The sequence below is a fragment of the Ascidia mentula genome, chromosome 2 (genome assembly GCF_947561715.1).
Source record: "Ascidia mentula chromosome 2, kaAscMent1.1, whole genome shotgun sequence".
Lineage (NCBI taxonomy): Eukaryota > Metazoa > Chordata > Ascidiacea > Phlebobranchia > Ascidiidae > Ascidia > Ascidia mentula.
Window position 1 is genome coordinate 5,238,972 of NC_138567.1, and position 15,855 is coordinate 5,254,826.

Here is a 15,855-nt window from a genome sequence, read left to right on the forward strand (position 1 = left end):
TCTGGAAAAAAGATTTTTATACTCTATAATTATAATTGAACACCCTATAGTTGATTTAAACAATCCGCTACAAGTTCATTATTATAGTATCCAGACAAAAACAGCACCTGCTTATTCATTTGTCCTGTGGGTGTTTTTTTTTCCACATTCCCAGAAGTACCGCCGAGAAAATAGAATATCTGAAAATCAGGTTTTGGTGTAAGATTTAAAACACATGTCTTTGATAATTTTGGAACCAACGTAACTGTACATGAAATATGAAAAATAGCAATATATACAATACAACGATAAAGGTAAATTACCTTTACTTTCTGTAGGTTCCTTGTCCTGCTTTTCAAAATGATTCTCATGGAACTTTTGAACTTAACAAACAAATAATTTCACACCAAAGCCATTTACAAACGATTAATCTGCAAAACAATCCAAGTACACTAAAGGCCAACAACAAACACAACGATTGCTAAATAGAACCAAACAAAATATATGTTGTAAGGGTATGCTATGATAGTATAATGCTATAATATCATCTGATGCTATTTCTGTTTCTGACATGTCAAAAGACTGGAGGATACCCATAAGTTTGATTTGACTCGCAGCCAATACCAATAATATATCCCTCCCGAGAGCAATCCAACGGTACTTTGAAAAACTTTCCCGCCAACCGGCTTCTCTCCCACAAGCCGCGGCAAGGCCAGATAGCGCCAAACTTTCTTTCACGAACATGTGAGGTATGCGGTGCGTTGACTTGCCGATCTGTGACCACACGCTGTGGCAAATCCATAAGGGACGAACTATAGCGAGCAGCGAGGTCGGTGGACAGTCCCAATTAATCACAGTGTGTGTGTCAAAGGGATGTAGAATTTGTCGAACTGTGTACGGGACAAATACTGCGCATATGACGTTAATATTTGCAAATCATCACTCCAAAAACAACTGACCTTGCCCCATTTCCTAAAAACAGATGTTTAGAAGCATCGATAAAACCACACAAAGGCCTTTCCATCACGTTTACGTTTTCTTTTACAATTTTGGAAAGACTTGTCCTTCACTATCCTGCGATGCAAAATTATGCACAGTATTACAACACTCTGTTTTGAGTTGAATTACAAAAAACGCTTTCTTTTAAATGGCTTTTAAGATCGAAACGACTAAGCATTGCTACGTGCGCAGTCAATAGCCGACCGCGACGGTCGTGCCTTGTCTTTAAACAAGTTGTCAGTCCCCCATTCGTTTGTTTCAACTTTAATCGAAATTAAATTTTGCACATTATTACAACACTCTATTTTGAGTTGAACTGCAAAAACCGCTTTCTTTTAATTGGAATGGCTTTCAAAAGCGAAACGGTTAAGCATTTCAATGGGCCAGTCAAAAGCCGAGCGCGACGGTCGTGCCTTGTCTTTAAACAAGTTGTCAGTCTCCCATTCGTTTGTTTCAACTTCAATCGAAATCAAATTTTGCACATTATTAGAACACTCTATTTTGAGTTAAACTGCAAAAACCGCTTTCTTTTAAATGGCTTTTAAGATCGAAACGACTAACCATTGTTAGGTGCCAGTCAATAGCCGAGCGCAACGGTCGTGCCTTGTCTTTAAACAAGTTGTCAGTCTCTCAACGGTTGGTTCAACTTTATTCGAAACAAAATTTTGGACAGTATCAGCACACTCTATTTTGAAATGAACTGCAAAAACCGTTTTCTTTTAATTCTAATGGCTTTTAAGATCAAAACGACTAAGCACTGCTAGGTGCCAGTCATATAGCCGAGCGCCACGGTCGTGCCTTGTCTTCAAACAAGTTGTCAGTCCCCCATTCGTTTGTTTCAACTTCAATCGAAATCAAATTTTGCACATTATTAGAACACTCTATTTTGAGTTGAACTGCAAAAACCGCTTTCTTTTAATTGGAATGGCTTTCAAGAGCGAAACGGTTAAGCATTTCAATGGGCCAGTCAATAGCCGAGCGCGACGGTCGTGCCTGTTCTTCAAACAAGTTGTCAGTCTCCCATTCGTTTGTTTCAACTTCAATCGAAATCAAATTTTGCACATTATTAGAACACTCTATTTTGAGTTGAACTGTAAAAACCTACGTACAAAACGAATTTTGGACTTTCACTCTCATTTTGAATGTAATCGCTCTCTGTAATGGGAAAGTCCGTATTTTAGGTGTTTGTTTGATTTCAAATAAAGCAAATTTAGCAGTTTTATGAAATCCAATCCTGAAAAGTTTCCTATTGCACTAGAATTGACGCGAAGGGAGTCGGTCGACGTTGAGCAAAGGAATATCTAAATCGTAAACAATTGTCAGATTTTGACCGATAAAACCTTTTTCCCATGTGAAACGTTTGCGGCCAAGATTTAATGGCTGCATCATCGGGGGATAACGCGCCAAGTGTTTAAGCAAATGCGAAAATGATTTTTGTTCTTAACCCAGATAGTTTGTTTGTAATTTAACTTTCTGAATGATGAATCAAAAGCGTGTTAATAACAATGTCTAGCCCACTTCGCCTCAAATATTAACGATATTTTACAACACTCTTATCTGGCCTATCTTGTCAATAATAATATCCTGCTAAAATACTCACAATTATATTTTTTTTAAACATATCAAATTAACATCTTCTCTACGTTTTACGGAACGTAAGAATACAGGAACTAGGATTTTCCGAAAACAAAAACGTTTCAAATCAACGTCTGGGTTACGTCAATAATTACGTGCAAATATGGTCGATTTGGGGTTTTCTAAAACGTATCGAAGTTACGTCCCAGTTACGTTAAAATTTACGTACATTAATAGTTGCATTCAGGTTTTTATCTAACGTATATAGTGAACGTTTTACTTACGTTATTTATGACGTACTTTTTTGGTGAAGACAACGTTCATTACTAACTCAGAGTTACCAACTTTCATACGACGTTTAGTTTGAAAATAACGTGGTATGCAACCAATTTTCGACTTTCCAGCGACGTTGCGAACGTAGAAACTACGTTGTGTGTTTGCTGGAAGGTTTAGTAAACAACTGAGTAAACAACATGCCACAATCGCTAATGGGTTCATATCTCGCTAATAATCATAGTGCAAGTACTGCAGACGTCAGTCATATGCCAGCGGTATTCTTTTCCACTGTAGGATATTGTTCGTGCAGAACGACTGCGACGTGAACGAGATTTGCAATTTTTAAGTATTGCGAAATAGATGCTAACTATGCGTAAACTGAGGCTCCGCGATTTTTGTTTCCGTTTATGCACTGGGGAAGCAACGTTTATTTTACCTTTGTCAAAGTACCAGTGCACTGTAAATGAAACGTAACTTAAAATAATAAAAAAAATAAAACAATTTACCTTAAAATACGTATAGGTGTTATACTTCGACTATGGATATTGTGATGCTCAAACTATATTTTTGTGTGCTTTGGCTCTCGTGGGCAAAATGCAAGCTCGTTGTCATTTAAAGAATCCTTTACAGATCATGACGTAAAATTTGTACGAAGGACTTTCAAATTATGACTTGTGTAATTACAAATCAAATCTACAAGCATAATTACATCGATGCAATACCGACTTAGTCATATGTTGTTTTGTCAAATTAAATTGTTTTTTGAGTGCAGTGATTTATAGTTTTAGTCAACATGGGTGAGTCGATGAAAATAGTCGATGGGGAAACTGTCAAGAAGGGGTTTTACATCAGTCAATTTTCCGCTGCGATTTTCGGTATCGTAATCGTGCTCATCTTGGTGGCCGAAGGTAAGTGTACTGTAACACGACCAGCTAGCCTTGTCACAGGGGTTTGCCCGCACCGTCAGGAAAGAACAGTATTCTTTTATTCTGCGGCACAGTTAACAAACTGTGACACGTTCACTAAACAAACAAACACATATTAGCGAACAGTCACATGCAACATGACAGACAACATTTAACTCACCAATACAAGATGCACAAGGACCGACTTCGAATAGCATTCGGTTGCACCAGGAAGTCAATTCACTGCAATTCAAATAGATATTTAACCACCAAAACAGTTTAATGCACGCGGACAAGTTCAACACGTGGCAAACATTAAGACTGCTGGCACTAGCCTTGCATCATACAGTTGGTAGGGGCATTATGACGTTTCTATTGTTGTGAAATTTTCTCACATGGAAAGTTACGCGCACAGAAATCTTACACTCCCCCCCAAAATTGATAAGTCGCAGCGACGTTCAATTTTTACAACACAATTTCGACGCGCGTTTGTATCAATCGTTTATCAGTGTTTCTCAGCGACCATTGTCGCCGGGTCATCATGTGGCAGGTGATCGTCTCCTCTCCCATCAACTGGTACGACCACACACAGTTTGTGAATGGGTCTTCGCACAATCGTTCCGCTCGATCGAATTCGAACACTGCGGACCACACCAAAGTCATCAGGATTGGTTGATTCAACGCGACCGATCGACCAAGAACGTCTGGGGGCAGCATCATCAACCAGAAGGACAACATCACCGACCTGGACATTTCTCTTCTCATGATGCCACTTCTGGCGAGCGATGATTGTACGCAAGTATTCCCGAGACCATCGTCTCCAAAATTGATCTGCAATATATTGGACCTTGCGCCAACCCCGGCGCGCGTAGCAGTCACGATCACTTGTGACGGTTGGAGGCATCCCTCCGGACGGATTTATCCTTAGCAAGTGATTAGGTGTCAATGGTGACTCACCAACGTCATCAAGTGTGACCGGAGTCAGGGGTCGCGAGTTGATAATTGATTCCGCTTCAAGCAGAAACATTTGCAGTTGATCATCGTTGAGGACTCGTTCGTTCGTCAGCAAGGAGAGGACGCGTCGAACAGACCGAATCATCCTTTCCCAGGCACCTCCCATGTGACTTGCACCACGTGGGTTAAAGTGCCACTGAACTTCTTTCTTTTTGAAGAACTCTTCTATTTGGTTCTGGTTCCATTCACGTACGGCGTCACGAAGAACACGCGCAGCACCCACAAAATTCGTGCCGTTATCGGAATAAATTTGCAGCACTTCGCCGCGACGAGCAATAAATCTGCGAAATGCATTTATAAAGGCATCGGTGCTTAGGTCATGTGCCACCTCGAGATGAATTGCTCTTGTAGTTAGGCATGTAAAGAGACAACCCCATCTCTTAACTTCGCAGCGCCTTTGCTTGACGACTAGAGGTCCGAAATAATCGACTCCTGTAAATGCAAAGGGAAATTCATTCATTTGCAGGCGAGCTGGCGGTAAATTGGACATAATTTGCCCTTCAGGCTTTGCGTTGCGACGCCGGCATACCAAACATGCGCGGAGAACACGTCGCACCGCCACTGCACCTTTAACGATCCAATAGCGTTGGTTCATCTGGGACAGAATGTGGTTCAGGCCAGAATGTCCACACTCTGCATGGAAATGGGAAATTAGCAACTCAGTCAGGTACGAGTTGTGAGGCAAAATGGCAGGATGTCGGGCCTCAAAAGGAATAGGCGCCTTTTCCAAACGACCGCCAACCCTAAGCATTCCATCAATCATCACAGGATCCATACGAAAAACTGCCGATGACTTGCTTGGTTTATTCAAGTTTCCATCTGGGGTAATTGCTATCATCCATTGTGAGAAATGACCTCGTTGAACATATTTCACCAACTCGGCTTCAGCCGTCCGTAGCTCATCAACTCTCAGGGCCGAGGAGCCAAATCTCGCGGTTCTCGCACTTCGCAGAATTGCTTTCAAACGCAAAAACCATGCAGCGGCACGTTTAAGTTGATACAACGAAGAAAATTTCGTTATTAAAACATCTGTGGGAGGACATTTCTCTACCACAGTAAACACACCACAAGGTTTCTTATCAAATACATTAACCTCAACCGGATCTGTAGCAGCGTCACCAAACATATCTGGCCAGCAGTCGGGCGTCTTCTTGAGAAACGATGGTCCGTCAAACCACAATTCACTCCTCACCAGGGCATCGGCTGAGACTCTCCTCGAAGCCAAATCAGCAGGGTTTTCCGTCGTCGGAACATGTTTCCAGTTCTTCACGTAGGTATTCTTCTCGATCATTGCCAAACGACGAGAGACAAACAACGGAAATCTTCGTTTATCATTTTTAATGCTTTGCAGCACCACAGACGAATCCGTCCAAAATATAGAGGGACGCAGGTCCAAACACATTTCCTTTCTGACAATCAGTTCCACGTCCACAGCCAGAACAGCAGCCATCAATTGTGGAATAGAATTTTCACCCTGGGGTGTTAGGCGACATTTACTCATAACCAAGGTACAGGTCACTTCGCTTTCTTTATTCGTTGATCGGAGGTAGCACACAGCTCCGTAGGCTTCTTTGGATGCGTCAGCAAACACATGAAGTTGACTTCTTATCACATTGGCGCTGACACCAAATCCAAATGATCGTGGAATGCGCCTTTCCTGCAGGCTGTGTAAGCAGACTAACCACTTCTCCCATTTTCGTAAGTCCTTAGCAGGCATCTCTTCGTCCCATTCAATTTCTTGCTTGCACAAGCTCCTATAAATGAGCCGGGCTCGCAACACGACGGGGGTAACAAAACCCAATGGGTCGAATAGAGAATTCATAGTTGACAAGAGGCCTCGGCGAGTGCGCGGCTTCATTGGCAACGAAACAGCAAACAGAAATGCGTCAGCATGAACATTCCATTGTATATCAAGCACACGCTCTTGTAATTCAGCATCCAGTGGGCGCACCTGCAAAGCCATTGATAATTCATTTTCCGGTAAGCGATCAAGAATCTCCTTGCAGTTTGACAACCACTTGGTCAAGCGAAATCCACCCTTCTCAAGCAAGGAGCGCAGACCATCGACAAGCTGCAATCCAGTTTCAACGTCTGCTACCGATGTGAGGCAGTCATCGACGTAGAAATTACGTTCAACCGTAGAGGCAACAATGGGTTCAAATTCACTCCCAAAATCACTAGCGGTTTGACGTAAACAAAAGGTTGCGCAGCTTGGAGACGAAGTTGCCCCGAAGAGATGTACATTCATTCTGTGGGGCACAGGTTCACCTGACAGGTTCCCACCAGGCCACCAAAGGAAACGCAAACTGTCACGATCACGATGGGCAACTCTCAATTGGTAAAACATGGCCTCAATGTCAGCTACCAAGGCAATTGGCGACTTGCGGAAACGCAACAAGACGCCAAGTAGACTGTTGACAAGATCAGGACCTTGCATCAACGTTTGGTTCAAAGACAGTCCACGGTATTGAGCTGCGCAATCATACACAACACGCAACTTACCAGGTTTGTGAGGGTTCACAACACCATGATGAGGTATGTACCACGTCCGATGTTTGGTAATCAGTTCCTCCTCCGGTACTTCTTCGGCAAATCCTTTGTCGATTGTTGCTTGCATTTGCTCAGCGTACTTCTGATGCATTTTCTCGTCGTTGCTCAATCGACGTTTCAGCGATTCCAATCTTTTGTTGGCCATCTTCAGATTGTTAGGCAAAACTTGGTGATCATGTCTCCACGGCAGTGGCAATTCATAATGTCCATCAATGTATTGGACGGAGTCCTTCATCAATTGGTACGTCCTCCGATCTTCCCTGGAGAAAGGACTTCCAAACAATTCGTCTTCTTCTTTGGGGATCAGGTCACTCTCGTCGCTTAGAAACATGGTATGGGCGGTGTCCATGACGCAAGTAAAGTTGGCATCTGCAGCAGATTTGCGGACAGCCTCGAGCGATCGACCTAGCAAAGACCATCCAAGAGGCGTCTTCACAGCATCTGGGCATTCGTCGTTTCCAGGACGACTGCACTGTACACGATGTGCCACAGGTACATTAGCACCAATCAACAATGTGACAGTTCCACCAGCAATGGAAGACAGTTGTAGACTCCTTATTGATGGGTGCATCTTCCGAGTTTTCCAGGTGGGAGACTTGTTCGGTTTCACAGGTATTTGTTCAACAACCACTACTTCTGGCAAGTTTATTTGCTCACCTCCATCAAGTGGTTCGACTGACACGGAAATTGCGATTGTGTCCAGTTTTTGCGGTGTCGTCATTGTGTTCAACAAAATTTGTTTGGGTCGTCCAGACGCACCTAATTTGTCTACCAACTTACGTTCACAAAACGTTGTGGTTGAACCCTGATCCAGAAAAGCGTACGTGGCAATGGAAGTGGTCCCATGGCGAACAACGACAGGTACAACATTCAGGTACACACTAGACGCGTTGACACTTGCACTGTACTCGCGACTTCGGATCGTAGCACAAGCAGGATTGTCATTCTTTACCCCTTCGGATACAGTAGGAGGGGCTGGGTAATGCAGCAATTTGTGGTGCGATTTACCATCGCATCCGTTGACTAAACAACTTTGACTGGAATCACAGTCTCTAGCACGGTGGCCAGCCTTTAAACACTTAAAACACAAACCCATTGAACGCACGAACCTGCGTCGATCATTCCACGACATTTTCCTAAACTGGATACATGCGCCAAGAGAATGGCTCCCGTTGCACAACAAACACTTCATTGGCACGTGTGTTTTGTCCTTAATTTTCGGCGCAGAAGTCGCCACAGTGCTGTGCGCAATTGCCTTCGGCCGGTGGCTTCCTTTGTTGTCTTCCTTTGATGAATACAGCGCCTTACCAAAAATCGAGTTTGCAACCTTGCTTTTTAGTGCTACAAACTCTGTAAGAGTCGCAAAGGTAGCTCGTTTTTCAGTGTCATGCTCAATCTGTGCGGACATCGAAACCCAGTCCTTTCGCATGCTAAACGGGAGTTTCCTGATAACAGCCAACATGACATCCATGGAATCAACACTAGAAGCATGTCTTATCTCACCATGTAGTGCCGTACAGCATTTGTCCAACAGCACAGATAATTTCATAAGACCATCGGGGTCGTTGTCCTTGACAACAGGAGCTGACATCAGCTGTTCTTCGCATCTTTGTGCGATAATGTGAGGTTGGCCATATTCGTTATACAAGGTTTGCCAGGCAAGCCTGTACCCTTCGGCTGGATCTTTCGCGTTAAAGCGTTCAATTTTTTCCCTAATATGGGGTTTACAGTGCTGTACCAAATACAACAGCCGCATCTCATCATTGTGGGCCTTCTTAGCAATGTAGGTATCAAACTGTCGTACGAATAGCCAGTAATTTAGTGAATCACCATCAAATTTGGTTACTTCAGGACTCGGCAAGTTCACATGGTATGCGTCCTGATACGTCTTTGGTAGTGGCGAGATATTTTGGGGACTAGGGCAACATCTATTTGCGTCTGCACGAGGGATTTCACCAAACGTACCAGTCCTATGCTTCTTGATGCGTGGTGCGGGCACGTTTACGGGCGCTTCCACGTGTTGCGCATTTGACCTAATTTGTGGACACGAGCCCCGTACAGCATTTGACGGCAACTGTGAGCTCGTATGTTGAAAAACATTTGACAGTAATCGTGGGCGAGGGATAGAAATTGAACTACCTTTTGTAACAGACGCCAGGCTTGAATTACCGATAGACTCTTCCTCCCATGCCTCCACTTCAGCTTCAGCGAGTTGCAAATCGTGGCACATTTGCGCAGCGTGCTTCTCCGCTTCTTCGCTGATGCGCCGGGCTTCATTCTCCGCCTCACGTCGAATTCGTTCCGCCTCTAGCTCGACCGTACGACGTGCACGATCTGCTTCCAGCTCGACCGTACGACGTGCACGATCTGCTTCCAGCTCTGCCGCACGACGTAGTCTATCTGCTTCTTCTGAGGCCCTTCGTACATTTTCGGCTTCTTGAGCACTTGCGAATTTCGCAAGCTTCAGTTTCACCTTACTGCGTCGAATTTCACTTCGTATAGAACTCGAGGTTGAATTTCTACTCGAGTGAACAGACAACGCGTCGGCTGGTGACAATGGTAGGGGAACGGATCTAGGCTGCGGGTCATGCAGCTTCGATATCCACGTTGCGACCCTTTTATCGAATTCTTGTTTGTCTCGGCAATAATCTCGCTCACGCGAGATTATCTCAGGTAGTTTATCACTATCCGACATATTTGAGTGAAGTTCAATTAGCTTATCAAAGTTTGCATTTACTTGGGGCAGGAACTCACGTAGCGCTGAAAGATCTTGCGGCTTTTTCATAAGACTCTCTGCGCAAGCGTAGCTATCTTGTAGAGCCTTTAAAGCCTCTACTATTTCGTTTTCTTGATCTTCCGTCATACGGTTTACTTGTGATGCAATTTCACGGCAATGTCCGTGGTGACCAAATCAATCGTCGATCCTTCGCTTGTTGACGATTCCTAGTTTGTTAACGATGTAACACGACCAGTTAGCCTTGTCACAGGGGTTTGACCGCACCGTCAGGAAAGAACAGTTTTCTTTTATTCTGCGGCACAGTTAACAAACTGTGACACGTTCACTAAACAAACAAACACATATTAGCGAACAGTCACATGCAACATGACAGACAACATTTAACTCACCAATACAAGATGCACAAGGACCGACTTCGAATAGCATTCGGTTGCACCAGGTAAATTTACGTTAGGCAGTCACTAATTAAGTTATCAACTTAAGTCAATTCACTGCAATTCAAATAGATATTTAACCACCAAAACAGTTTAATGCACGCGGACAAGTTCAACACCAGGCAAACATTAAGACTGCTGGCACTAGCCTTGCATCATACAGTTGGTAGGGGCATTATGACGTTTCTATTGTTGTGAAATTTTCTCACATGGAAAGTTACGCGCACAGAAATCTTACATGTACATAGAGCTTCGGTGGTACAGTCTCGTAAGATATGAGTATTTAGTTATTTGCACATATATGACAATGTGACGTCCTATCAACATCTTCCTAACGAGTTAAATTGAACTAATCGGAAAGTAGAAAGTTATTTGCTTGAAATACGTTTCGGATGTAAATAACTCGAAGTGTCTGAGATATTTAACAGTGTCTCGATGACCTGAGCGGTTATTGAGTCTCTTCGATTGTTAAATCTGCTTCTGCCTCGTTCTCACCAGCAAACAGCTGATTCCAAATAAACAGTTTATTATCAGGCTATGGGAAGAAATCCCAAGCCGGCGAATAGCTTGTAGAGTCTCAGTAATATTAGCAGTGTAACAGTAATACGATAAAACAAGTAGATTCGAATGGAATCAAATAGAATCAAGTAGAATCAAATAGAATGAATTTATCGGTCTAAACTGGGCTCTTTAACGCTCTCCATTATGAGAGGTGATTGATCAATAATGTCACGTGATATCATGAGGCGCTTGAAGTAATATATTGCAGGAACATAATACAGTACACATCCAGATTATCTGTGGGAGCGGATATAGATGATTCACGCGTGCTGTACTAGCAGTCGCTTGTTCACACATTCTGTTGCACACTAGCTGAAGGAGTTGATCCTCCTTGTATTATTTTACACGAGAACATTCGATGAATTTATCATATGGGCCCCAGTATGGGATTGTGCAAGCGCTGGCCTCTGTGACGTATGTTACACACGCAAAACATTACGCAATACAAACACTGGTTTCTGTGACGTATGTTACAAGTACTTCCCCCCAGATTTGCAGGTGATGAATATAACATCAGCTGTTTACGATTAAAAAGGTTGTTAATGCGATTAAACGAGTAAATTGCAAATGGTGGGTGCGAAAAAAAATGATATAATACGCAAATTTGGTAAGTTATTAATAGAGAAATCTCGGTTATAATGGTGCACAAGGAAAAGTCACAACAAATGTGCAATGACATGCGAATACACAAAGGGTCATTACTATGTCGTGGGGGTGATAACAATGCGAGAAACTTCACCCTTAAAAAAAAAATATTTATGGGTAGGGCCATGCGCCTATGCAGTAGGAGGCGCGGCTGGTTCTTGCTGGGCATTTACATTTTGTAAATCAGGGTACAATTGATGCAAAGGATTATTTTCAGCCTCGTTTTGTACTGCTGCTTCAGGTTCGTTACCTGGTGCATTCCTATCAAAGAGATTTAAGTTTGTCCGAGCCCGTGCTATATGATGAGCAATAGTCGGTCATACGTGGGTATAGGCGTAGCCAGACATGCTTATTTGCAATGCCTGTTAATATGACACCCCAAATTAAGGATAAAATGACTAAAATAGCCAAAATACTGCTCCAAAATGGGTCTGTTATAGAGGAGAGTGTCATTAATAACGTTTGTTTAAGTACTGAATGGATGCTGCTTGCTGATGCGCAAGTTTGCCACATCCGACGTTTTGGAGAAGTCCTTTTGCCTCCAAAATACGAGTCTAAGCGTTCATTCTGCCTTTTGGTCTGTGCCAGTGACGCAAGAATTGAGTCTAGATCCCTCAGCGGGTAATGAGGGGTTCCTATAGGGACATTCTATAGAATGTTGGAAGCTTCGATAAAGTTATCTTACTTCATCGACTTATTTATAGGAAGCAATTGCGGGGACATTGTACAATTAATAAACCGAAAGATTTTTCCTTGTATTTTAAAGTGAAAAATCCTATTTGGTTGGTAGTGCTCTACAAACTGTACCTTTGAGTGTAATTCTCTGTTAGAATACAGCTGCCACTTGGTTTGCTTCGATTTAGCGGGCCCTGCTAATTCGGTAAACAATGGATTGTGGCATACACATTAATGTATTGTAAAGAGCGTATACGTACATTTCGGTACGTGCAGCCTATCTCTGTGATAGTTTCTCCAGTAATGGCTGCTTTCTGTTGTCCCGTGAGTAATGATAAAGTAAGAGAGAGGTTAATGCGCGCGTTAGTTGCAAGTAGCAACGAGTGATGCATCACCGTATAATAAAAATGAAAACATGCACAATACCGAACTTAGTTGTCCTCCTGGATCCGCTAAAATGTTGGACGGACCGTCATCAATGCGAAAAAAGTTATGTGGCTTTCAGGAGGCGAATTATGAACATAAGTGTTTAACCATGTTTTGTACATACACATATATATAGTATGTCATTAAAACGTTTAAATGCGAATTACAACATGGTTTTCGGCGCGTTTAGAGTTTGTACAGGGCGATCGTCGCTGAAATTGTTTTTACATTGTACCTCACGGGCTGTGGATGTCCGCCGGTTCTTGTTCTGGATTTTCCGGAAAGTCGATTCTTGGGTGTTGGATTTGCTTGTTCCTGTAAATCCTTGGGGGGGTCCAAGGTTGAGTGGTTGCGAGGACGGGAATAGAGCTGGAATTCCTGGTCGAAAAATATTTGAGAAGTTGGAGACAGATTGTCACCTGGGCGTCTGGGTTGGCGTGCTGGTCGCCTGGGGTTGTACGGGCCGGGTCGTCGGTTTGCCGGGTATCTTGGTCTACTGGCTGGTGAAACACGTCTGCTTCTTCTCTCTGATCTCAAGGGAGTTGCCGAAGACGGGGCACTATTGTAAATAACTCGAAGTGTTTCTGAGATATTTAACAGTGTCTCGATGGCCTGAGCGGTTATTGAGTCTCTTCGATTATTAAATCTGCTTCTGCCTCGTTCTCACCAGCAAACAGCTGATTCCAAATAAACAGTTTATTATCAGGCTATGGGAATAAATCCCAAGCCGGCGAATAGCTTGTAGAGTCTCAGTAATATTAGCAGTGTAACAGTAATACGATAAAACAAGTAGAATCGAATGGAATCAAATAGAATCAAGTAGAATCAAATAGAATGAATTTATCGGTCTAAACTGGGCTCTTTAACGCTCTCCATTATGAGAGCTGATTGGTCAATAATGTCACGTGATATCATGAGGCGCTTGAAGTAATATATTGCAGGAACATAAAATACAGTACACATCCAGATTATCTGTGGGAGCGGATATAGATGATTCACGCGTGCTGTACTAGCAGTCGCTTGTTCACACATTCTGTTGCACACTAGCTGAAGGAGTTGATCCTCCTTGTATTATGTTACTCGAGAACATTCGATGAATTTATCATATGGGCCCCAGTATGGGATTGTGCAAGCGCTGGCCTCTGTGACGTATGTTACACACGCAAAACATTACGCAATACAAACACTGGTTTCTGTGACGTATGTTACACGGACATAATTTGTTGTCATTATTTTGATCACAGGTCTTATCATTGGCTTGGTGGCCCGTCCTACTTGCACAAATGTTGCAAGCCCTGACACAACGACCACGGCACCAGTAAAAACCACAACGATTGCAGCAGGAACCACCACTACCGCCCCAGTGACAACAACGACCGCTGCACCAGATGCGACAACTATGGTACATCCTATAGGTTTCATATCATTATTTTTTGCAAGCTTGTTTGTGTAGGGGAACATTAGTAACATACAAAAGAGGCAAACATTTGTAATAAAAAATCTAAAAAAGGTAACAAATTTCATGAGGTAAAAAATCTAAAAAAAGAAAAAACTTCATGAATGAATAATTTCCAGTTCAAGTAAAAAAATATTGTCGGAATTTAAAATCATTCGAAATCACATCATTCTAAAACCTAATGGATGCGCGAAACGTGGAATTTGAGATATGCATTCACATGGTTACATCGCACCTTATTGAAATAGAAAAGTTAAAAAAAACGTAACATTTTCGGTACAAGAATATTTTTTAGTTGGACGTTTTGTGATTTTCTGGCGGCGTAACACAATTTAGTGTTGAAATCGTTTGTTTGATGACGCTGGCAGCGAGAATTGGCGTAACTGGCATTTTAACGTGCATTAAAAATCCAGGCATTTACGATGCATAAGTCGTAAATTAAACTTAAAGTTATAAACCACAATCGTTACAACCGTTAACGTGATTTAATAGGCGTCATTGCAATCCGCACAACTCATAAAAGAATGGAACAGCGAGTTCGGTGACCTCATGACTCCGTTGGGCAAAGTACGTTATGGCGTAACCTGCTTTCACCCAACCAAGGGATTGAGCAAACGCAAACCACCGCGTTTTTAGTTCTGTACACACTTGTGACAGGCACAAAGTTGTACGCAAACATAGCCACTTATCTGTTGGACAAACAAACGATAACACGACCGTGTCGGAGCTGAATTGAAACAACAAGCTCGTAAATCCGGTGAAATTGTTCGCAATCATTGCAACCGGAGGCGCTGACGCGACATTTGTAGGAATTTTATTTCCTTGCCAATATTTGCTGATCGTTTTAGCACCGAAATCACTTGCCGGAAAAGGGCCCCAAAATTTTAGCCATGCAAAAAAAACTTTTGTTTTAACAACATTTTTATTCCACATAAAGTTGCTTGGTTGCGTCAACTCAACACATGTTGCGTTGCAGGCTCCAGGAATATGGGACAACGAGCGTCTGCCCTTAGACCTAATTCCAGAACATTACTGGGTCGATCTTCGGCCAGTTTTCGACGAGTTTCCGACTCCTGTAACCAACATGTTCTACGGATTTTCGTCTGTTCGATATCGTTGTGACAATGCTACCGACTACCTCATTTTGCACTCATAGTAAGTTCACGTTTCCTATATCATAGTGTGGTTTGAGCTCCAAAAGATTTGTAAGACAAATTCGTGAAATGGATATGAAATTATGCTAATACATGATAATAAATAAACACCAGTCGCCAATCAACTACACGAAACAAGTTCTAACTATTTTGATGCAGTTACTTTTCACTGAAAAGATATGAAAGTCATTTGTATAACTCGTGCTAGTAATCTGTTAAACGTGCATTATAGATACGGAAAAGTTAATTTTAGATCTCGTAGTCAGTCCATTTAACAAAACGACTGAAAAACGTATAAACTTTTATTCTGAAAAAAATCATCACTGTATGGTAAAGCATATCGGATTAGATAAACGTTAAGCTCCAAAACTCTTTGTTGGTCTTTTCTGTTTCACATGTGAAAGCAGAAACATGGACAGAGCAGCATATTATGTTTTTTATACCAATAATTCAAAATAATTTTTTTTCA

General features: G+C 42.4%; 1 protein-coding gene across 1 annotated transcript; it reads right to left on the reverse strand.

Moving 5' to 3' along the window:
- Positions 1 to 4,239: 4,239 nt before the first annotated feature.
- Positions 4,240 to 10,161, reverse strand: LOC145889960 (uncharacterized). The gene has a single exon (XM_082981007.1). It carries the CDS (start codon positions 10,159 to 10,161, stop codon positions 4,240 to 4,242), a length of 5,922 nt encoding a protein of 1,973 aa, XP_082837133.1.
- Positions 10,162 to 15,855: the final 5,694 nt, after the last annotated feature.

What these genes read in the sequence shown, in the direction of transcription:
- LOC145889960 (XM_082981007.1), bottom strand. Translation starts at nt 10,161, where the DNA reads ATGACGGAAGATCAAGAAAACGAAATAGTAGAGGCTTTAAAGGCTCTA.